The following is a 24,305-nucleotide window of genomic DNA, read 5'->3' as shown; positions in this document are numbered from 1 at the left end:
ATGTGATCTCAAAATCAATAGAGGTCATCTAATCCTTAAGGTGTACCAGGTTTGATGTCTCCCAAGCAAAGAGTTCTCATTGTATCGAGCTGACAGTATTTTCCTATGTCCAGTTTGACCCTTGATCATGTGACCTCAAAATAAATAGGGGTCACCCTCTCGTCACAAAGTACCAGTGTACAAAGTTTAATGTTTATCAAGGAAAGGGTTCTCAAGATATTGAGCAGACAGTATCTTGCTATGTCCAGAATGGATTTACCATTGGCCTTTGACCTGAAAATCAATAGGGGTCCTCTTCTACTCATAACCATAACCAACCCACATATGAAATATCATTACGATCAAGTGAATGGTTCTCAAGATATTGAGCGGACAACATGTGGTCTACAGACAGACCGACCGACAGGTGCAAAGCAGTATGCCCCTCTTCTTTGAGGGGGCATAAATATACTAAAATGAAGCTGATGTGGAATGATATGCGCTATCTTTTATTTCCGCATATGTTAATAGAAAAAATGACGTCATCGGTGTATTCATGTGTTAATTTGAAGGCCACAATAAAATATTCCTTATGAACAAGTCCTGCCTCATAAGAATATAAAAGCATGTCAGGTAATTCGGAACTCTATTTATGTTTATAGAAATTGCAACAAATAAGAAACGGTGGTCAATCTCACAACTCCTATAAGCAATAAAAAATAGAGAGTTGGACAAACACGAACCCCTGGAAATACCAAAGGTGGGATCAGGTGCCTAGGAGGAGTAAGCCACCCTGCCAATCGGTCACACCCACCGTGAGTTCTATATCTTGATCAGTTAAACGGAGTTATCCGTAGTCCAAATTAGTGTGCGAAGAACGGCCTAACAATCGGTGTGAAACAAGTCAGACAGCATTTGACTTATATAGGCAGTTCCTGTTGTCCAATCCTATTATGAATTATCATAATAAAATAATGTTTAAATCAAACTTGTTTGTCAGTAGCCTGCCTCGATTTAAAAACTGATCATACGCAGGACAAGCTCTTGCGTATCGAATCAGTTGAGAGAATACTTGTATGTATAGTCAGAGTTGTGTTTAGCAGATTGATTTTGGGATAACTGATCCAATGATAGCAATATTTCCGAGTTGCATTTTTATTGAAGAAACTTCTGTATATGATGTCAAAAAGCATAATCTTTAATTTGTCGTGAAGAATGGTCGAATAAAGTGTTGAAAAGTCTTTCGTTTTGATGCTGTTGATTTTGGAAAAGTTTAGCGATTTCAAATTTACTAGAAGTTTTTTTGAAGGTATTAGAACCCACATTTTATTTACACCACTTCTCCCAAAGATGGTGAAATAATACATGTTTTGTGAGGAGAAAAGGTAGAGGTTTTATAAAAGATTTATTGGATCCTGAAATGCAAATGAAATAAGGAGTTTTGTTTTGGATTCCATTATAGGTATTTATTTGTCCTACAGACTGGGATATGAAATGTGTTTGATAACCTCTCCATTCAGGTAAATGGTCATACATTTCTATCTGTAATAATTACATATTTCTATGTGCGTAGACTTGTCCGCCCTGTTTATCTGTATGATAAAATTATGCATCTTCTTATTATTTCGACATCTCCATATGAGTGAAAGATTCTCGAGAGGGACGTTAAACAATATACAATCAATGAAACTTTTCTCTAGTTAAAGGGTTGTTACTGTAGCATTCCGAAATAATTTGTTAGAGAACAGAATATGGAACCCTTAAAACAATCCATCATCTTCTTTTATAATGTGATTCATTTTATGAATCAGATAGACTGTGTTGGATTATATAAACACATACTCAGTGTTGCGTTTGTAGATTATTATGAAAGGTCAATATTTAGCTCTACAAATGAATAGATTTCTTCTTTGAATTTGATTGAAAACTATGTCGTAGACGTGTTGACAAATTCCAGAAAATGTAATTACATATTCAAGTATTTTGTAAGTGGTTTTGGTTTGTTAAATTAAAAAAACACACACCCCTCATTAGAATAAATAATATAAAAAGGAATTATTTGTAGGCCTTCAACTTAGTTTTGTTAGTTTCAATATTATGATTTATTTATTAGGAAATATTATTGGTATATCTGGACTATTTAATTTTGTATAAAGTTAGCGTACAAGTATTAATTCAGAGTTTACTGGGGTTTCTTTTTAACAGATGACAATATTGATAAAGGATAAGGAAGTCATGAACTTCAACCAATCATTGCCAAAGTTGCAATACTTCTATCTCGGGGGAGGCTCTGATAACGTAATTTTTGTACGCACATCGTGAATGAAACCATAAGCTGACTTTCTTTAAAGGTCATATCAATAATTGATTATTTAATATTTATTTTGTAACCTTATTGAGATACGCAATTCGATCATAATCAAGGATTTATTACAAGCTCAGAGATGAGAATGCCGACAATATGTATGGTATGCTATTGTACATGCATTATAATAACGTCCATTTCTCGTTTGCGACCCACCATTTTGAATTATGGGTAGCTACATGTAGGTAGGTATGGGTAAGTAGGTAGGCAGTGATATACATGTAAGTACGTAGGTAAGAAGGTAGGTACTGTACGTAGGAAGGCAAGTAAGACAGTAACTTATTTAAGAAAGTGGCATTAACAGTTACATTAGGATGAACATTTTTGTCTTTAGAAATCTTTGTTTCCTGTGTACTGTCTTTACTTCTCCATTTTAATACTTTGTACTAGATGATAGATATACATTAGGGTAATTGATGATTTACAATTCATGTTTAGGAAAGTATGCTATATCACATCAGAATGAAATGCAATCTGAAAAATTATTTGCCGAATATATTTCCTCCAAAGAAAGCAAGTTGTTTCTTTGTTTTATAGATTATTCTATTGACGAAATGCAAAACATTTCATGGCAATAGTGCTCAATATGTCTTGGAATAACTAAGGTTTTCTGAACCGTATTTCATTTACAACATATGATCCACCAAGCTCCAATCTGGGCCAGGACCCAGGGTCATAAATTTCGCAATGATTATTATAATAATGCACCTTGCATGCTTTCCAGGAGCAAAATATTTTTTGTAAACTATATGGCATTTTCAACTTATGATTAACTTAGTCCCCCCAAGGGTAACAAATTTTAGATTGCTCATTATAATTTTACAGTTTCCCCGCAGTAAAGAAGAGTTTCAATTGCATTTTCAATACATAATGTATATGACCAATAGAGTTCCACCCTGTTTCCTAAACCCCGTGGTCATTCATTTAGGTAGAGGGTTCGATGTCCATTTTTGCCTCTTTGATTCCAGAAGAAAATAATAAGATTTCAAAAATATAGGGCTCACGACGGGTGTGACCGGTCGACAGGGAATGCTTACTCCTCCCAGGCACCTGATTCCACCTCTGGTGTGTCTAGAGATCCATGTTTGCCAAACTCTTTAGTTCATAGTCCATATATGTGTAGGAGTTATGAGATCGATCACTGTATGACCAACTTAGCCTCACCTATGGCCAAGAGTAATGAATTTCACAGTTTTTGGTAGCAGACGCAATGCTCATTATAATCATACAACCAGTTTGCCTACTTGATGTCCACAATTAAAGAAGATTTTCTCATATATAGTGCATTTTGATATTCGACCAACATATCCCCACCGATGTGGCATGAACCCTGAAACTAGGGGTCATCAATTTCACACTTTTGGTAAAGGGCTCATTGCTTTTATAATTTTACCAATAGTTTGACTGCTTTTATAAGAGTAAAGAAGATGTTTCAAAGATTACATTAATTTTGATCACACCCCTTAGGTACCTGGGAGGCAGACTCCATGAAATTCACAATGTTTTGTTACCATGGACCCATATATGTCAAAAAGCAAAATTGGTTATGCCGTTCCAGAGAAGAAACTAAATGTTTACGACATACGATAAACTAATGACGAAATATCGGAACGGAAATAAAAGTTTTAACTCTGTACTTTAAATTGGATATGCTTAAAATTTGGCAGAAGTGAGCATTTGTTGGGACTGGAAATCAACACTGATGCATAATGTAAAGTTTAACTTGGTTCTTTGTCAAGTCGTCAGAAAAGAAAAGCAAACATCAGTTTTAATTTCAGCCTGATATTATGAAAATTCATTAACCCGGAAGTGATTATAACAGTTATTAAAATTTAATCAAATGTTATTTAGTATCCCACCATGCACTCAAGATTTTTAATAAGATTTGCCGTAAGTATGATTATGTAATAATACCAGTGAAAATTTCATCACTTACGTCTGTGTGAAATAAGCTACGGTTCCTTAGTTTGGTTTAAAATCTCACATTCTGATCAATATTTCTGTTTGATTATGTCAGCTGAAATCCTGTGACACACTTTCTATAGATTCTTTAATGCCATATAAAGCGACAGCTTCATCCTTCGCGAGTCCTTCTTGAGTCTCGGTATTCTACGTGACGAGTTGACTATGACCAACACTGTCGCAAGACCTGAACAGATGACGAACAATGTCACGGCCGGAATGCTGACCACCACAGGAACAAGACCTGAACAGATGACGAACAATATCACGGCCGGAATGCTGACCACCACAGGGGCAAGACCTGAACAGATGACGAACAACGTAACAGCCGAAATGCTGACCACCACAGTGGTACGACCTGAACAAATGTCGAATAATGTCACGGCCGGAATTCTGACCATTACAGGAGTACAAACTGAGCAAATGTCGAATAATGTCACAGCCGGAATTCTGACCACCTTGGCTGTTTCCAGTGATATGAACACTACTTCAGATACAGATTTTTCTACTTCAGTTGTGAACTTCACCACGTATAACCTGGTCACTACGACACATGTCTACGAAAACATCACCCCAGTCACTCTCTTGTTCGTCTTCGGCGTTGTTGGTAACGCAATTGCTTTATGCGTTTTGTGTGTTTCCTCGAAAACTCACAAATGGCGCCCATTCTACAGACTCGTGTGCGGACTGGCAATATCAGATGGTGGTGGGATATTGGCATCTTATCCATTTGCAGAGTATCGCTACATCTCTAATTTTGAGTACACATTCCCTAAAGCATTGTGTGATTACCTGGGCTTTGTTTTCATGTTTACTCTGATGTCATCGGCTATGATCGTCTGCTGTATGTCATTTGACCGCTTCTTCGCAATATTCTTTCCGTTCCTTTACAACACTCCAACAAAGAACCGTCGAGCTATGATTATGCTGGGGTTTGTCTGGACGCTGTCGGGAGTTATCAGTTCTCTCCACCTGTACGGATTAGGCGCCAGTAAAAACTACTATCCAGGTTCCTGGTGTTTCCTAGACTTTATAGACATGTCCTCCACATCTAAAGTGATCTACTCCTACATTTACGCCACAAGTGGAGCTTTGGTAGTCATTCTGACAGTGCTGATAAACTTTTTAGTCATCGTGTTCTTCATCAAGAATAAATTCAGCAAGTCTGTCGCCAAGAGCAACAGGAACGACCTGCCCGTGGTCCTCTTTCTCCTGATGATTGTCACGGTTTTCACGTCTTGTTGGGCTCCACTTATGGTAAGAATATGCCTTATAAAGAAGATGTTAAATTTTTGTTTTTCTATCATTTCAACAAAACATAAAACGTACACAAAAATGTCCAACAAAGGAAAAAATATTATTTGGATTTGTTAGGTTTTTTTCCCTTCCATTTACTAAACCGGATATGAGATGGAATACTTTACAAAATGAAGAGTAAGATAAATTTACGCATTACATAGCATTCTCGTTTTAGCTAAGGAATAAAGATCTAGGTACCCTATGCTTACATTGTGTTTAGCTTTCTAAAATATAAACAAACTGCTGTGTGTAATGTACATGGATTTGAGATACTTCTATATGAATATATCATTTGAAATGAAATACATTGATTTAATATTGGTTTATTGTTAAGTCCGACAAAACATTGATTTGATACATTTATACATACCATGAAAGCAGTAACATATATATCAAATTAAAGACATTTGACTGTGTGTTCCTGGTAGATAAGTTTGTCATGATGATGATGCCCAAATGTTTTACAGGTGAACATATTTCAGCACGCTACATTCTCGGTTGCTGGACAAGGTAAGACTGAATTAACGCTTCTGCGCATGGGCGTGACCAACTCCGTAATTGACCCATGGATCTACATCCTGTTCCGGAGGGAAGTGTTTGTTATGCTGGTAAATTTTGGTAATCGTCTACTTGGAAGAAACGAGACGTCAACCAATAAGAACAAAGGATTGAAGACGATATCGAAAACGACAACCGCTTAGTGATTGTAAATGCTGGAAAATGTTGCTCTTTGGGCATTAGATTATGAGTCTAGAACTGTCTAGTGTGTTCAAAAACAGACTCGAATCAATTTAGGTTTTATTTTAAACTACACGTCTTGTGAAATATTTGTTGTCAGATTAAACATTTCAGTCGATTATGTGGAAGGTTTGCCATAATTTGTTTGAGTAATCATTAATTCATGATTTAGTGAGACAATCCGATACGGGCATTTGTGGACACTTATTCAATGGCTGTTTAATTCTTGAAACATGATATAATTGTGAAGTGTATTCCATTGCCGAATTATTGCGAAATATGTCCGCTCGAGGTTGTTGCGCGGTAAAGCGGACTGAGCCTGAGAAGTCCGTTTCCGCGCAACGACCGCGGGTGGGCATATTTTTTTCATATTCAATCAATAACACTACTGTAAGATCTTTTTCATATTACATACTCTTCTAATTCTAGAAATATAGATTCTTTTACATCCTTTATTTTTTCTAAAAGATGTGACCTCACAATCAATAAATCATGTTAGCAGATGTGACGTCATAGTTGAGTTGTGCATTAATGTGCACAGTGTGGGCCTATACAGCCTATAGGAAAATATCAATGAACATTATTAACCATGCATGTCCGATTCTTGCAATTGTGATCGAAACTTGTGCTTAGCAACCAAATTTTGAAATCATTTTCAATCTGTGTTGGGTGTACGATGTTGAAAAACTCTTTAGAAAATTTTGCTGAAAGAATGATTCTGCATTCTTAATCATTTAAGTCTAGTTAAATGTTAGTTAGCCAAGCGTTCTTTGTAATACATGTGTAAGCTTTTCACATTCTTGAATTCTTCAGAATCTTGAGTAGTGGGAGAGTTCATCATAAACTCAACCTCCAGAACGTTAATGTAAATTTAACTTAATTAATTTAGCGATGGTCAAAGATGGGGACACGGAATTAGAATTTTCTAACTTTGTCATGTATTAAACTAGAATACTTAATATATTCTTACATTATTTATGCAGAAAACAAACAAGCAAAACAAGTTTATCTTTTGTGCGAGTATTGTCCGTGGCATACAGCTAGAAGTTTTGGAGTGCCAATTACAACACATTTGGGTAAACCCACACAACTACAGCATCAATCAACAAGTTCCACACAACTCCAGCATCAATCAACAAGTTCCACACAACTACAGCATCAATCAACAAGTTCCAAACAACTACAGCATCAATCAACAAGTTCAAAATTGATCACCCTGGGTTAATCGCGGATGGTTAGTTAATTAGAGTTTGGTTAAATTAACCCAATATCTAGCTCAGTGAGTTTTGATAAAAGCACACTTTTTTTTTTTTTTTTTTTTTTTTTTTTTTTTTTTACAACAGTCACAGTTTCACAAAATCCACAGTCACAATTCAATATTGCATAGAACTGTTTCAAACTCACTGGCAACACAACAATAGATGTGGAATCAGTTGACTTGGTGTGCGCAAGTGCCAGCGAACAGGTAAGTCATGTTCGAAGTCACCCCACCAATTGGGGAGCCACCAATCAACTGACCCACGACCAACGTCATTTTACCTTAAATTTTAGGATGCACTGTGTCCAGTTTCAACACACACACAAAAAAACCTGTGAAATTGCTGAGGGTCACACCATTACCATATCATTTGAATTACACGTATCGTCATCCATCATACCACTTACTTGTTACACTATTGACGTGGAAACGGTATTTCCCATTGATTCATCATGCAGGAATGCATTAGAGAAGAAATACAAACATAGTACTGTTTATTAATCAATTGCAGATGGTTCAGATAATTGAAAATAATGTGTGCAGTGGAATGCTTCATTCCAATTCTATTGCCTCCGCTGTCAATTTAAATTCATCAAGATGATAATTTAAAACTTTTTTATTTCTCAAATTAAAACAATTTCAAACCAGGGTATTCAAGATACCGGATGCACAAAATTGGTTCCACCGGGCCTAGACTGAGAAGCTGTGAAAGCTTGCTCAATGATGGATGAACCAACAAAACCATGCAGAAACTTGACATGTTTCTGCAATACTTAGGGCATGATAGAAATAAACAGCTAAACTAATATGTACATTGATGCCATAACAATATGACAAAAATCTGGGTCCCTAACACAAGGCAAAACCATACAAACATTCAATCTTCTTCTAGATATCCCGATTACTGGAACAGTTGTTGTTCTAGTTATTGGGCCTTACAACTTACTCAAAACATAAACAATGTACATATGACTTCCAGACTTGGAATTTCATCGTTCAGTTTCATCATGAAAATGTTTACTTGGCACTGAAGCACACTGCCGTTAGGACACGAAGCATTTACAGCTATAGACACGTGATGGGTAGGTACATGTAACCTTAATACATCGTCTTCTTCAACTTAAGGAGCTTGTCAGGATAAAACTTGGCACATCATCCCAATTTTGAATTTTATACTGGAAAGTGATAATCGCAACATGTAACCTAGCCGTACAAAACAGCAACCGTTACTTGACAAGTAAGCTACAAACTGCAACACATGGTTTACTGTGTTGTCCAGAGTTGCAGATGTGAGATAACCAAATTGTGTGCAATATTTTTCAAATAAACTGAGACCTGTTTTATACGATATTGAGTATTTCTAGCAACTGAGATAGCCATTCATTTATTTGAGTTTGTGAATCAAGTTGACGGTCTCCTGCGAATTGAACAGCCGCGGTGCCCTAGAGGTTAGAGCGTTTGCTCCGCATGCGGAAGGCCGGGGTTCGAATCCCGGCCGCGGCATACCTAAGTCGTTAAAACAAGTAGTGGCAGTTCCATCGCCAAACGCTCGGCATCAAGTGTGGATATCAAGGGTCCTCGGAGATGACCATAAAAAACGGATGACAGGTCACAGTAGGTGTGGCACGCTAAAGAACCCTCACTGCTCAATGGCTTTAAGCGCCGAGTAAAGGTCTAAATTTGAAGCCCTTCACCGGCCTTGGTGACGTCTCCATATGAGTGAAAAAATCGCGAGAGAGACGTTAAACAAGATAACATTGTCATCTTTTTAGAGCGTCGGTTGTTTAACACCAACTACAGAGCACCATCCTCAATTCGCAGGATTGATTGATTGTTTTTAAATAGAAATTTCAACACAAAATGTCTCAGCAATTGAAATACCCGTTTAGATTTGTAACTCTGTTTATCAAAAACACTAACCAGAGAAGTACATCGATAAAATAGTCCTTCTTTTGTTCAACATTATTCACCGTACTGCATGCCGCCATAACTTCAAAAGGTCATGTTCTACATAACATCATTGTTATTTAATACTTAGACAGATATTATTATTAGAAATTAGAAATCACCATTGTCAAAGAAAATAGGCCCCACATCCTACATCATATGATCCAGCAGTAAATAGAAATCTGTCAAAACTCTAACCACATAACACGTCACTCTTTATACTAGGCATCTAATATGATGATATATACTAGCGGAAAAAAGAAACTGTGCATTATAAAATTCAGTATAATTTTTCTGTATTTATTGTTTATATTTATAAAATCTAAAATCAGACAGCAAGTTTGACTACCCGTAGCATGCCTGGACTTCGACCAATCAGTCCAAGAACTGTGCGTTATCGTCTGCGTGAGCACAACATCAGACCAATACGTCCAGCGGTGCGCCCAATACTTCTTCAACGTCATCGTATCGGTAGACTAGCGTGGTGGAGACATCTGCGATTCAGAATACAGGACTGAGCCAATATTCTGTTTACTGATGAATCCAGATTTCATTTTGGATAGCAGTGACGGCCGTTGTAGAGTGTATCATCGCGTTGGCGAACGGTACCAGGACCAGGACGCTTGTGTTGTGTAACGTCGACAATTCGGTGGAGGTAGCGTTATGGGGTGGGGTGGAATAACAGCATCTGGAAGGATCCCTCTACAAATTATTAATGGAAATCTCACCGGCGTACGCTATCGAGACGAAATTATTCAGCGTCATGTGATAACGCAAGGCCATGGCACATGTTGAACGTGTAGTCAGGGACTTTTTTGTTCAACAGAATGTCGATGTTTTGCCTTGGCCAGCTGTTTCCCCCGATTTATCGCCAATCAAGCACGTCTGGAATGAAATGGAACGACGTCTACGCCGTTTACCAAATCAGCCAGTGGCATTGATTGATTTAGGCCAGGCTTTAACCAACATCTGGAACAACATCCCTCAAACATTTCTGAACACTTTCGTGGCATCAATGAGGCGCCGTTGTCAAGCATACGTGAATGTAAATGGTGGTCACACGCGTTAAGTTTGTTAATTTAAGTTCGAATACATGTACCAGTGTCTTTCGAGTGTGCTGAAATTGACGTTATTCGACGTTAACATTAATGGATTGTGAAATGTTGTAACGAATACATTTGTGAACAGTATTACAAAAAATAAAATTTGCTCATTGTTATTTTTTTCATATACTAAATAATGCACAGTTTCTTTTTTCCGCTAGTATAGTTTACAATCCCTGCACTTGGGATCATACATTCTCCTAATGAATGCTCTGCTTGACTTGAAAATGCAATCAGTCAGCTGGCCAAGGCAAGGCATCGACATTCTAGTGAACAAAAAAGTCCCTGACTACACGTGCAGCATGTGGTATTGCGTTGTCGTGCTGCAGAGTGATGTGATTTTGCTGTCTCTGTATGAAGGGTATCACATGGCGCTGAATAATTTCGTCTCGATAGCGTAAGCCGGTGAGATTTCCATTGACAATTTGTAGAGGGGTTTTTTCCACGTGCTGTTATTCCACCCCATACCATAACGCTACCTCCACCGAATTGTCGACGTTGCACAACACAAGCGTCCTGGTACCGCTCTCCAACACGACGATACAATCTACAACGGTCGTCACTGCTTTCCAAATGAAATCTGGATTCATGAGTGAACAGAATATTGGCCCAGTCCTGTTTTCTGAATCGCAGATTTTTCTCCACCACGCTAGTCTAACGATACGATGACGTTGAAGCAGTATTGGGCACACCGCTGGAAGTCTTGGTCTGATGTTGTGCTCGCGCAGACAATAACGCACAGTTCTTGGACTGATTGGTCGAAGTCCAGGAATGCTACGAGCAGTCAAACTTCCTGTCTGGAATCGATTTTTCAGGTACACACGTCTAATGTAGTTGTCCTGTCGACGTGACGTCACACAAGGACGCCCAGAACGTGGTCGATCCCGAGTGTCACCAGATTGTCGGAAACGTTTCCATATTGACTGGACTGGATGGTGTTCCGATGAACTCCAAAGTGTCTTGCTACGTAATTTTGTGCTATTCCACCTCGAAGCATCCCAACAGCACGACTACGTTGGTTTTCGCTGAGTCGTGGCATGACAGAAGGGTAAATTTTGTCAAAACGAAAGTGCTTTCCTTAACGAATAGTGTCCAAACAAACCTTTTACACCTCTTACTCCAAACAGTATTGGCCAGTAAAACTCGTGTGTACGAACACTTCAATAAACAACATGTGTTCACTAACCATGAAAATGTTCGTGCATCTGAGTCGTTTACTATCCGATATATTGTTCAAAAACATCACCTTTATCGATTGTTTAGATTTTATAAATATATACAATAAATATAGAAAAATTATACTAAATTTTATAATGCAGTTTCTTTTGTTCCGTTAGTATATTTCACTTGTCAAATGAATGAAATACCTTTGAACCACAACAGCTGCCACAATTGTCTTTTATTGACAGGAAGAAGAATTGCTTATAAGTTCAACCCTATTTATTTCCCAACTTTGAAACAAAGGTTACAATATTGTTTTCTAATTATATATAGCCTATGTAGACACAACATTTGTTCTTGAATAATGAATTCAAAAAGCTAAGTGTTTTTGTCTCATACCTTTTGTTTTCCTGTATATATTTTAGACTTGTACCCCAGAACTATATCGCTAATGCGTTATCGGTAAAACTCAATTCCCGACCGTTAAATCGCACTAATAACCGAAAATAACAAATGAGAAAATTGTTATTCCCTAAACGAATTTTTAAACTATACAACTAAAACCAACCATCTCCTCAAGCCCACCATCCACATGCTTTTATGAGGGAGATTTCATATATGAAAAATTGTTGATGAAACATAAGGAGTTGGTTTAAATTTATTCTTTCTGGGGTTTTTTTAAAAACATTTTCAATATGTATTGAGTATTTTAAGAAAAAAATGGTACCAACATTAGTTTTACAATACACTGCTATTTTGACATGAAGTTACCAGACACCGTGGTCTCAAATACTCTTATGTACGATATCGACATCCGGGTTTATACATGTAACTGAGGGGACAATCGAGGTCAATATACTATGGGTATTTTTAGTTCAACTAGCACATCAAGGTTGGGACTTCCTTAAAACCTTCTTTGTACAGTATATCATTTCTTTCGGAGTTCCTCTATCTTTTCCACGAGTTTGGCTTTGTTGGCTCCAGCCATTTCATCCACCTTAAATTGAGACAATTTTCAATATCAAGAAGCATATTTACGTCATGGACCGTTTCTTCTTGTTTTAATATAATATGATATTGCTAAGTTTACTTTGATTTCATCATAATGAGTTTTTGTTTTACCTTTTCTCCATCCTTGAAGAACATAATGGTAGGCATGCACTCAATCCCTATTTCTTCAGCGAGCTCCTGTTCATTTAAAATAATATCATATATAGAAGTTATTTTTGAAACAAGAGATATCACTTATCGAAAAGAAATATCTCTCAAACATACATTTTTGTTCGGATATAACATAAAAAATATAAATTCTTTTGAAAGTTATTTAAGAAATAAATTTTGATTTTGGCGCTTCATGAAAAATATGCCTGCGTGAAACGTTGCAGTTTATACCCTCATGTATTTTCAAAAAATATCGGAATTTTGCAGCCGTTAAAATAGACATACTATTTTTTTTATCAAGATTTATACGTGCATTGTTTACAACTGCATCGCATGCACGAGGAAATGGCTATCATTACAATTGCTAAGTATGTCGAAGGCAAAACATTGAAAATGTAAGTACATTGATATATATCTCCATCTGAAAAAGTGTTTCGTTTTAAGAAAATACATCTAGATATTTTATTGAAAGTAGACATTAACAGCAACCTGACAACTCAACTGTATGACAAACGGGATGATTTCAGCTTTTCCATCGTCAACTTCCCATATTTATGTAGCAATATTTCATTATCACCTGCATATGGTGTTTATATCTCTCAACTGATTCAATACGCAAGAGCTTGTTCTGCGTATGACCAGTTTTTAAATCGAGGTAAGCTACTGACAAACAAGTTGATGGTACAGGGGTTTCAACAGTCTCCATCGAAGTCAGCATTTCGCAAATTCTATGGTCGTTATAACGATCTAGTTCGTCAATACAAAATATTATTGGGTCAAGTGCTGTTTGACATGTTTCATACCGATTGTTAGGGCGTTCTTGGTACACTGGTGTTAACTACGGATAACTCCGTTTACCTGATCAGGATATAGCGCTCACGGCGGGTGTAACCGGTCGACAGGGGATGCTTACTCCTCCTAGACACCTGATCATACCTCTAGTGTGTCCAGTGGTCCATGTTTGCCCAAATACCTATTTTGGTATTACTTATAGGAGTTATGGGATTGATCACTGTTCTTTATCTTCACCTTTCATCTTTTTATATGAAAAAATATCTTCTTTTTTTTCAAAATAATGTTTATTGTTTGCATGTTGTGTGACGTTTGAAACACTTTTATTCCTATAGAAATGTTACCACCTGTTGGAGAAGTACAGCAAAGTAGAAGACCCATTACTGTCACTTCTAACACCGGTCGCTTGGCAAAGAAACAGTCATGTTAAACGTCTTAAGTGTGAAGCGGCGCCAAGACGGAAAGTTGAAGATAACATAACGAATGTGTGATGGAGAATCGAACCCGGTACCTCCCAGTAGTCGTAACCACTACGCCGCTACCAGTGTTTAGTTTATGAATCTAATTCAATGTAATCATAATTTGCCTGTTGTATAAATCAGTACATACAATGATAAGGTAAATCTTACATTGGCTTCATCCACGTCTACAGAAGCAAAGACCACGTCCGGCTCATATTCTGGATCGCTGGCTAATTTCTGCAAACGACAGAATCTGTCAATTCCTTCAATTTGAAGATGAATAGATAAAGGAATAAAAGAGTTATTTTGGATGAATTGGAGTGAAAAGGGAGATGAATTGTTAATGACCAATATAGTGGGTTTTTTATTGTAAGGTATCCATTGTCTGTAAATCATCGTGTAAGAATCTAAATGAATGCTTGATGTTGAAACGCGATACATTTCATACAATATAGAGCCCTGTACATTACTGCGAAACTTAGATATTTGTTGGGGTGATATGATTTACACGTGTGTTAGCAGCAATAAAAGGATCCTAGCTTCTGTTGTTTATGTAGTCCTCCAAGCCCATCCACTCAAATTGGAACTACACTGTTATGTATAAAGTTAAGACAGTTACGCGTTAAGTCCTTTATATCCCTGATAATATTGTATACAAGAAGGGTTTACTCATTCCCAGTTTCAGATTCTCCGGCAAAATTAAAACGTAATTTGCTTTTATGATATCAGAAAAATATAACGTTATGCTAAAATCACCGTAAATGGTATTCTCTTTCACAAATCGTGAAATATAAACAATGTAGAATAAAACTGAGTTGCAACATCATGATTTGTAAATAAAAAGTTCAGTGGAGAACAGCCCTCGGGAATACGGAAGGCAGCTGTAATGGAATGTAATCGATCAGTAGAGTTGATGACGTGGATCAAGAAAGGCTTATCCTTGATATACATTAATGTACATAATTTGAGAGTTCCCAGCATATCAGGTCCACCATAGGAAAACCCTTTCAAATGGACCAAACTATTCATTCTAAATCCCTGAATAAGATATTCTTCGTTTCATACTAAAACTAATAAATTACAAAATATACCCTTAACTATTACAAGTTTGTAGAATTATTAGTCTTTGATTTATTCAGTCACTGTCGGTTTTATAAATCCACAAAAAGGCACGATAATGACTATCAGACAGACGAATTACAGTTAAATTCGACCAGATGGCCACAGCTTACAGTTAAATGTACAGTATGCTTTATTTACGTCAGCGGTAGATCAACGGGGATCAAGGCATTTGCTTTTTCCATTCCATCCCAACTTTTTCATTAAGGTATTCAATGTATGATAGAAAGATAATGAACGGTTTTGAGTGATTCAATTCTACATAAATGTTAATTGTTAAATAACGAAGAAAGTGAAGTTGATAAAAATTACATGACTGGTACAGGATTAGAAACGGACATTTTTGCACTTTAGACTTTTTCAAGAGTTATCTGTCCATGGTAAGAATAAGAAAAATATAATTTTCTAATAATACGTGAGGTAAATGATAAATTTTATTTCATATTTTCATAAAGATAAAGTGTATGTAACTTTTTACCAAGGGATTTCTAGGAAAATGTAACTTCTTTTAAAAATATTTCAATAAAACATGCTCCTCCCATATACTTCAATGTAAAATTCTTCGTGAAATAAATAGTAATCATGATTCTGAAAACTCCTTTGGTGGATTATTTTTATTTGATGAACCTTTCAAGATGATATCATGATAACAAAAATCCCAGCATCCATTTACTAGATATGAATTACACATGAATGATCGTTACACATTGAATACCTTAAATAAATATCAAGGTCCAATAATGGTCATTGCAGTTGATATTACTTCAGTTGTCGGTCACGTAGCATCGTTTTTCAAAGTAGTGGTGAAAAAGAGGGTGTGGGCAGTCAAAAGAGTTGGAAGTTGACTTGCCTGACATTCTTATCAAAGATAAAAATAAATAAGATTTTCCCCATTCTTCAACATCCTCGTGGGGTGAGTGGTAGGTGCTAATCCTTCGCTACATGGGTTCAATTCATATTTTTCAAAATTACATTTCTTTTCATTCGCTACTACTATTAAAGCTAGTGGGCCTAGGGGTGGCTCAGCCAATATACAATATATCTATTTTGCATGTTGAAATAATAGATAACGACCATTGTTAAAAACGTGATGGGCAGTCCCCCCCCTCCCCCCCCCCCCCCCCCCCCCATTTCTACGTGCCAGTCTGTTACCTTGAAAACAGGTCCAATAACTTTACATGGTCCACACCACGTGGCCCAGAAGTCAATGATGACTAGCTTTTGCCCGGCGCTCTTCAACAGGTCGTCAAAGTCATCCTGCGAAATACGAATACGATATGGTACGTTATTTTTAGAAATGTATGATCTTTCAAAATCTTCATGAGAAAAGATCAGATCGTCATTCTTGCCCTGTGAAAATATGATACATGTAGAAATATTGGAGAATTCTTAACGACAGAGTGAAGCTAAGAATAACAGGACTACCTTCATCATCGTTTCATGTTATTTTACCTGCTGGTAAAAAAAAATAGTGTTTGGGAGGAGGAAAAAGAGAAATTGGGTCCTATATTTTCATAATTTTATATCAATAAAGTTTAATAACCCCGACATATTTCCTCGTGGTAATTAATACGTTACATGAAATTCAAATTGATAATTAACATGGGTAACAGAAAATAGATACAATACACTATAGAGCTACTTGTACTTTGAAGCAAACAAATATCGATTTGCTCCAAATCAATAGGTATGTCATATACCACAATAAGTCATTCTCGATGGAAAAGCAGTCAACAATTGATATTTCGTAATGATACTTAAAATCAAAAGGTCACAAAACGTAATTGAATATTACCTGAGTTTAGATATAGGAGATCAAATAACAAATGAAATTGCATTATTTTACCTGAGTGAAAATTTCCTTCATTTTTGCAAAGTCCGTATCCCGGTTGTTGAAGACAACGAGGCTGTTGCTTAGTGATGTCGTTACCCTTAATCAATATTTACCTGTCACAATTACTAATAAATTCAACTTGTAGCTGATTATAGGCCCTCTGCCTCGTTCACACGAACGTGCATCAAATTTTACTTCGGATTAATCTCAATTAAACTAATGCGAGGTAAAATTGACACCGCATTCGTGCGACAAGAGTGATATGTAATACTGATGAATACAATGATGAAAAAAATGTTTTTATCTAATTCCTTCTCATGTAAAATGTCAGAATGAAATAATACTTTTGCTAACCTTGCCAAGTACGATACTAGCAGTCATCCTGATAGTTTACAGATACAATCCTAAAGCAGACATTTAAGAGATAAATGAAACGTATATTCTGCTGCAGTCTGGGCCACATGTAGAAGGTGACCCAATCGGTTTGACTAGAAAGAGCTTTAACTGTTATAATCATCATTTCCAAGGAGGTATCCAGTCTGCAGGTATGTGAATTGTTGGGGGAAAATTAAACCTACTGAACCCTAAGTTAAAAGCTTTCGACTTCAATGCTTCTACATCTTTTATTCATGATGAGGTCAAACTTCAGGACCAGCTTACATTAGATATACACACGCGCGCACGCACGCACACACACTCACACACACAGACACACTCGACGTTTCACGGAATAAAAGCCAGGGCCTGATTCATTCATTTTGGTTCTTTTTTCAAGTTTATTTGCAATATGATTGAGAGATTTTCATTATCAGTCTTAACCTTCTCCGACACGTCCATTCACTGACAAATAAGTATTTCTTTTCGTATTTTGTTAAGATCTGGAAACAGCTGGTTGAATTGATACTATTATTGATAATAGACTGTACATAAAATTACGGTAAGAGCCACATTCCATAAGCTTTAATACAGGTAGCATTGTGTTTTTAAAAAACCCAGTTTGGGCTTCCTTGTATGTTCCTGTCAATACTGAAATTAAATCTGATCAGATGTCTTTGAGCTCTGGGCCATGTCATCCTGGATAGTGATCGGAGTAACGTTATCTGTATTGAATATTGATCAGAGTCGGTAGTTGACATGGAAAACATTTTAGTGAGTGTTTCAGACGAATGTACAGACATCTATACTTATAAGTTAACAAAGCCAATAAACTCCGAAACGCTTGCTCCAGAGTTACTGCTTGCACCTTTATATTGTTTCATATGTAAGGTGAAGTCAGTTAGAATCTTACTTGATAAGTAAATATCGTAAAATGAATTAACAAGAGGCCCACAGGCCTTCTCGATCACCTGTGTAATAGTGAAAAAGTATCTCTACTCCCAAGGACTATGAAATCTAGAAAACAAATTCCTGTTCTGGATATCTAAGCTAAATTCTAACGTTCAGTAACAGTATAAAACAATATGTGTTCTTAATGTGGTTCACTACACCCAGAAATAGATTCTCAAATCAGCACGAATTGGATTAATCATAAAAGACATGATAATATACAATGAGTATATATGCCAAAAAGGCAAAAATATACAAATTTGGATAAAAACATTATTTTCAAAAGCATTATTTCAACACATATGAACAAAGGACTCTGGGGGAATTGAACTCGAGATCTGTGGTTCACCAGCCCAATGCTTTAACCACTGAGCTACAACGATATACATACAGAGTGTAAGCTTTTGTGTAGTGAGCTACCTTAAAACTTCATTGCCCTCAAAAGTGCATACCTGATGAAAGGCTTAAGGTAGTACTCTACATCGTCACAATGGCTGACTTCCTTTAAAAACATGGATGAAAAAATCGATATCAGCAATATTTGACTTTTACTTTTCCATTTAAATACCTAGCCGAGTAGCTCGGTAGGTTAAAATAAAAAAAAAAAAAAAGAATACCGACTGCTGACCTGTAGGTCGCAGGTTCGAGTGCAGCAGGGGTTTTAAAAATTTTTCAGATCACCTTCTACTAAAACTGTATTTTTGACAAAATAAAGTAAATTTGAAAATTTTCAACTTCAAAATATTTTTGTACATATCCTCCACTTTTCATCTACATCAAATTTCTCTGGTGTAGCACACCTCCTTAACATAATAGGCGAATTAACATTAAAACATCAAAAGATATAACTAATTTGGACCTATCCTAGAGTCAAAACCCTAGGTTGTGAAATTCACCATTTTTTTGCACATCCTTTTCTGCTAATCCTAAGTATGCATTTAGATTTTATACAGAATCAGCAAACTTACACATAGATACTATATACTAAATTTGGCACCACCCTGGGGTCAGAACCCCTACTCTGAGAATCATCAAATTTACAATTTCGGTAAAAGACTACCTGCTCTTTTCAAATATCTATTTAGTTTCATTAGCACTAAAGAAGATGTTATTTACATGTAAATGTTATACACATAAACACTATAGGGTAAACTGATCGAGAGCCGAACGCCTTCCCTCTTCGAACTCATCCATTGAAACTCTCGTACCTTGTAAAGGGTGTAAAACCCAAGGTATATCGAAAACCCTATATACATGTAATGCATAGTTTCAGCGGTTCTGGTTGCGGAATCACACATCGATTGTATGAAAGCAAGGAAAAAGTCCGAGGGGTGAAAATTGACCGTGAGTCGAACGTACTAGATCGTAAGTCGAACGGGTTGATATTAAGTCGAACGTTGAGATAGTTGTAAAGAGATAATGATCGATCTCGTAATCTTTCAACCTTATCAATTCATCTAAACAATTTTTATTTCATAAAGAACTACTAAAAGTAAAATAAAAATTAATTTTAGAATTTATTCATCGATAAATTTCATAGAAATATGACCATTTTCCCCACATATATGTAAAACTTATACGGTACCAATTTTGATGCACCAAATGCGCATTTCGACAAATAATGTCTCTTCAGTGATGCTCAACCGAAATGTTTGAAATCCAAAATAACTATGAAGTTTTGGAGCTAAATATAGCCAAAAACAGCGTGCCAAAAAAGTGGAGCCAAATTCGTCCAAGGATAAGAGCTATGCACGAGGGAGATAATCCTTAATTTTGAAATGAATTTCTAAATTTTATAACAGCAATTAAATATACATCCGTATTTTCAAGCTAGTAACGAAATACTAAGCTACTGGGCTGTAGAGACCCTCGGGGACTAACAGTCCACCAGCAGAGGCCTCGACCCAGGGGTCATAATGTAAAACTTATACGGTACCAATTTTGATGCACCAGATGCGCATTTCGACAAATAATGTCTCTTCAGTGATGCTCAACCGAAATGTTTGAAATCCAAAATAACTATGAAGTTTTGGAGCTAAATATAGCCAAAAACAGCGTGCCAAAAAAGTGGAGCCAAATTCGTCCAAGGATAAGAGCTATGTACGAGGGGATATATTTACATTTCAGGTTTCATCCACCCCCTCCCCCATTTTCTTGGACAATATTTCAGCCATCGTTTTATCTTTTTTGTACTGTTTTTATCTGCTTTCTCATTTGTTCGCTGGATTTGTTTTCCTCTTTCATACGTCATGTCTCTTTACATTCATCTTCAGGCCTGAATACCACCACCCACCCACCCACCCACCCCCCAACATTATTAAAGCTTTTTTTTCTTGGACATTTTTTCAATCATCTTTTTATCTTTTTCTTCTGCTTTAACGTTTTTCTTATTTTCTCTCTGGATTCTTTTTTCCTCTTTCATACGTTCCGCTTCTCTTTTTTCATCTTCCTTTTTCTTTTTCTCTCAGAACGCCTCATCTGAGGTGATAACAAAATATTTACTTTTCGTCTTCTGCTTTGTTTTACCTGCATCCTTTCCGAGATTAACAGTTGGAATGGCAAACATGTCAATGACGGGCAAATCGGACTGTTGTAGCGAGACTACGTTATTCACTAAAGCAGATTGGTCGTCAATGTGCTCAGAAATAGTAGTTTCCACGCAAGATAGGTCTGTCAACTGAAGGCTTCCATCAGAACCTATCACCAAAGGCAAATCTGTAACAGATTCCTGTATGGGCACGGTGAACATAATGTTGATATTTTCAAAATTGGCGGAAAGGCTTTCATCTACGCTAGCGTTTAGCAATGGGTCCAAAGGCAGAATCGGTGTTTGTGAGACGTTTACTGATTCCACCGAGTGGAGACATTCGACGTCAGGTGCCATATCATCCAAGGCTGGTGTGACAGTACCATCTGCAGCTACTTATTCAACAACATTGGGAGTTTGTGGGGAGGTCACCGTCGCTGAAGGAAAAGATGGAACACGTGTTTGGACTTCCTGATCTTTATAAAGTTCTGATGGCAGGAAAGCTTCAGCCGGAATTGCATTTGGATCTAGGGGATATATTCCTGTAGCCCTGAACCCCGATCTCACATTAGATTCTTTTGTAGACATCGACCAAGCTTTCTCAAAAACCTTTAGGAATTGAGCATGTCCTATGGATACTCCAGTGGTGGATATGAATGTGTCGACCTCTTTGTTCCATCATGATTTCAAAGATTTGAAGAAGGAACGGTCTAACGGCTGTGTCCAATTGCTGGTGTGACTGGGAAGCTCCATGACCACAATGTTGTTGGATCGAGCTATTTCAATGAACTCAATGTTGTTATGGGACCCATGCCCATCGCAAATGAGTAACTGCGGCCTATCACGTTGGGCAGAAAAGTCTGTTCGAACCAGAGACGAGCAATCCCATCTTTCGTCCAACCGCTTTCGGTTACTGAAAATTTAGCATCCTTTAGTACTGAGTCTTTTGGAAGGTTTTCTATTCCATATCCTTGTAGAGCCCGTTTAGTTTTTCCTGGCATAATGAAATGTGGAGGAATGGTGGTTCCTGCTGCGTTCGCACAGGCTATAACAGTTACCATTTCTCTGGACCCCGATTTTCCATGCACCTCTTTGAGCTAATACTTTTCCGGGTTTATGCGACATAGTAATCCCCGTCTCATCCATATTCCAAATAGACATGGGTTTGCAATGGAGTTGTTTCGATGAGTAAACATAATTCAAAACAGCAAAGAAATTTTGAATTCGTTGTCTTGTCATACCTTGATGGCGAAGAGCGCTGGTAGATTCAGGAGTTTTAAGTGTGAACTCAGGACTTCGTCGCTTCAGGCGTCTCCACCACATCTCTGAAGGAAGTGAGCGCTTAAATTTAGCACCTCTTCTTTTTGCAAGTTCAGATGCACATCTGAGGAAGTTGTGCTTGGAATATCCCACACCAAGCTCGGCCCTCTTTTTTGCGTTCTCCAGTAGCCCTTCCTCATCTGCCTTTGATAATAAAGGTGCACGACCCCACTTTGCCCCTTCTTGAATCTTTCCTGTTGTGCGATTGTTTAAGGTTGTAGGTGGAACGGAATATTTTGCAGCAGCTTTCCGAATTGAGAGTCCATTAGTTTTAACATCGGTAACAGCCGCTGACATAGCCTCTTCCGTCCATTTCCTGTAGTCAGGCCTAGCTCTCTTTTTCACTGATAACATTCTGGACATCTACAATGGGTTTTTAACATTCAAAAAATCTAAAATTGACGAGATTCATTATATCAGACGTGGATTATTAGGTTTAAATCACCCAAGGGCACACATTTTGAAATTATTGCTCACGCATTACTGAAGTATCTTTATTCATCAAAATCCCAATCATAATTAAACATTTATTAATCATTCTTGAAAATTGATTAGCAAAACAGTTAGCCAATCGTTATGAAATGAAATTTTGTGTGAATTTAGACGACATAAACGTTGGAAGGCCCGCTAGGGATTGTTGGCAAAGGGGGGAGGGGGGTGCGCATTATTTATGCAGAATGTACAATTATCAATAACTTAGCCCAACGCTATTTGTCACATTATAATAACTAAATTCCATCCTCATTAATCTTGTATTGATGCTTTAAACAACATTATGTACTTAAATGTGCGTTTTAATCTTGGAAAATTAAAGGGACGTGTCAAAGATCTGGTTAGGGTCCATATGGTTTAGGATACTTCTACAACTTCATGCATTTTGAAAACGAAATCTGGCTTAAAGTCACTAGTGTTTATTTTTCCGAAGTTGTGTTTTAATATAAAAGCAATGATATATTTTGATGGGGGGGGGGAGGTAAAATATCTGCTGGGGGCAAGCTCTCGTGTTATTATGCAATTTGATAAAGAAATCTGACGTAAAATCACTTGGGTTTCTAGTCCAAACGATCATTGTAAACTTTGAAAATTTAAGGGGGGGGGGGGTCTCATAAGCGACCTCAACTTGGTAGGACATGATATACTTTAAGCTTATATTTGAGAATAAATGAAAAATTCACGAAAGATCATTGACTAGGTAGGTTTATTAAAATATTTTTACATCGTAAAGAAGACCGTGCAAATGACTTTTAACAATCTGTACTAATTCATTTTCACATTTGAATCCAATATTTATTTTCTGTTGTGGGCCTGATTTGTGTGATATCTTCTCAATGGGTCCCTTGGCTTTGAGGTAACAATAACCGTTCACTACGCCTTTCTGAAACAATCCAGACACAACAGCAGCATCTGATCTTTTTAAGTATGCTGCCTTGTGGGACATATTCTTGTCGTGGTAGATGGCCACAGCCTTTCGATCCCATCGGTTGTCTGGTTCTGGGGAGCAAAACAAAGGAGTTTCTATTGGTAACTCTCTTCCTCCGTGATGATGCATCCCAACAGCATACAGGTTTTTGGTGATAATGTTTTTCATCCTGTTTAGATATTATTGTAGTGTTAAATTCCAGGGCATCATTGCTTATAAAGAAAATTGGGGACAAAATGACTTGAGTTTGATATGGGGTTTTTTCCTGACTTTTTACGCCAGTTTGATTTCCACGATTAAAAGTTTGTTAGTTTTCTTTTTTTATTTCAAATTGAATTTTTAAAAAATCAATATTTCATTTTGATTTTACTGAAGGTTTACTTATATGTTTCATTCATTTTATAGGCGTATCTTGAGTCGAACACTGTTCGACTCTCGGTCAATTTAGGTGTTCGACTTCAGATCATTTTACGTTTCTAATTCTTTTGACCTTTGGGTGATTTATGTGTAAACATATAATCCAAAACTGCTCA

At 37.0% G+C, this 24,305-nt stretch overlaps 2 protein-coding genes across 2 annotated transcripts; one reads left to right on the top strand and one right to left on the bottom strand.

Annotated features, from left to right (window-relative positions):
- The first annotated feature begins 4,429 nt into the window (after positions 1-4,429).
- LOC125668957 (prostaglandin E2 receptor EP4 subtype-like) lies at positions 4,430-6,465 on the top strand. Its single transcript, XM_048903398.2, has 2 exons — positions 4,430-5,563; positions 6,073-6,465. The coding sequence occupies exons 1-2, from the start codon at positions 4,472-4,474 to the stop codon at positions 6,304-6,306; spliced, it is 1,326 nt and encodes a 441-aa protein (XP_048759355.2). The 5' UTR covers positions 4,430-4,471; the 3' UTR covers positions 6,307-6,465.
- A 5,611-nt stretch (positions 6,466-12,076) lies between these two features.
- LOC125672342 (thioredoxin-like) lies at positions 12,077-17,280 on the bottom strand. Its single transcript, XM_048908577.2, has 5 exons — positions 17,192-17,280; positions 16,498-16,602; positions 14,395-14,463; positions 12,935-13,000; positions 12,077-12,809 (listed from the first exon to the last, which is right to left on the bottom strand). The coding sequence occupies exons 1-5, from the start codon at positions 17,210-17,212 to the stop codon at positions 12,741-12,743; spliced, it is 330 nt and encodes a 109-aa protein (XP_048764534.2). The 5' UTR covers positions 17,213-17,280; the 3' UTR covers positions 12,077-12,740.
- Between the last annotated feature and the right edge of the window lie 7,025 nt (positions 17,281-24,305).

This window comes from Ostrea edulis, chromosome 4 (assembly GCF_947568905.1).
Source record: "Ostrea edulis chromosome 4, xbOstEdul1.1, whole genome shotgun sequence".
Taxonomy (NCBI): Eukaryota; Metazoa; Mollusca; class Bivalvia; order Ostreida; family Ostreidae; genus Ostrea; species Ostrea edulis.
The sequence above is the reverse complement of the archived record's forward strand: the minus strand, read 5'-3'. Positions and strand labels throughout refer to the sequence as shown.

What these genes read in the sequence shown, in the direction of transcription:
- LOC125668957 (XM_048903398.2), top strand. Translation starts at nt 4,472, where the DNA reads ATGACCAACACTGTCGCAAGACCTGAACAGATGACGAACAATGTCACG. An exon ending in CTTGTTGGGCTCCACTTATG is followed by an intron (nt 5,564 to 6,072) that starts GTAAGAATATGC and finishes AATGTTTTACAG; the next exon opens with GTGAACATATTTCAGCACGC.
- LOC125672342 (XM_048908577.2), bottom strand. Translation starts at nt 17,212, where the DNA reads ATGAAGGAAATTTTCACTCAG. An exon ending in TTATTGGACCTGTTTTCAAG is followed by an intron (nt 14,464 to 16,497) that starts GTAACAGACTGG and finishes TGTCGTTTGCAG; the next exon opens with AAATTAGCCAGCGATCCAGA. An exon ending in TAGACGTGGATGAAGCCAAT is followed by an intron (nt 13,001 to 14,394) that starts GTAAGATTTACC and finishes TTAAATGAACAG; the next exon opens with GAGCTCGCTGAAGAAATAGG.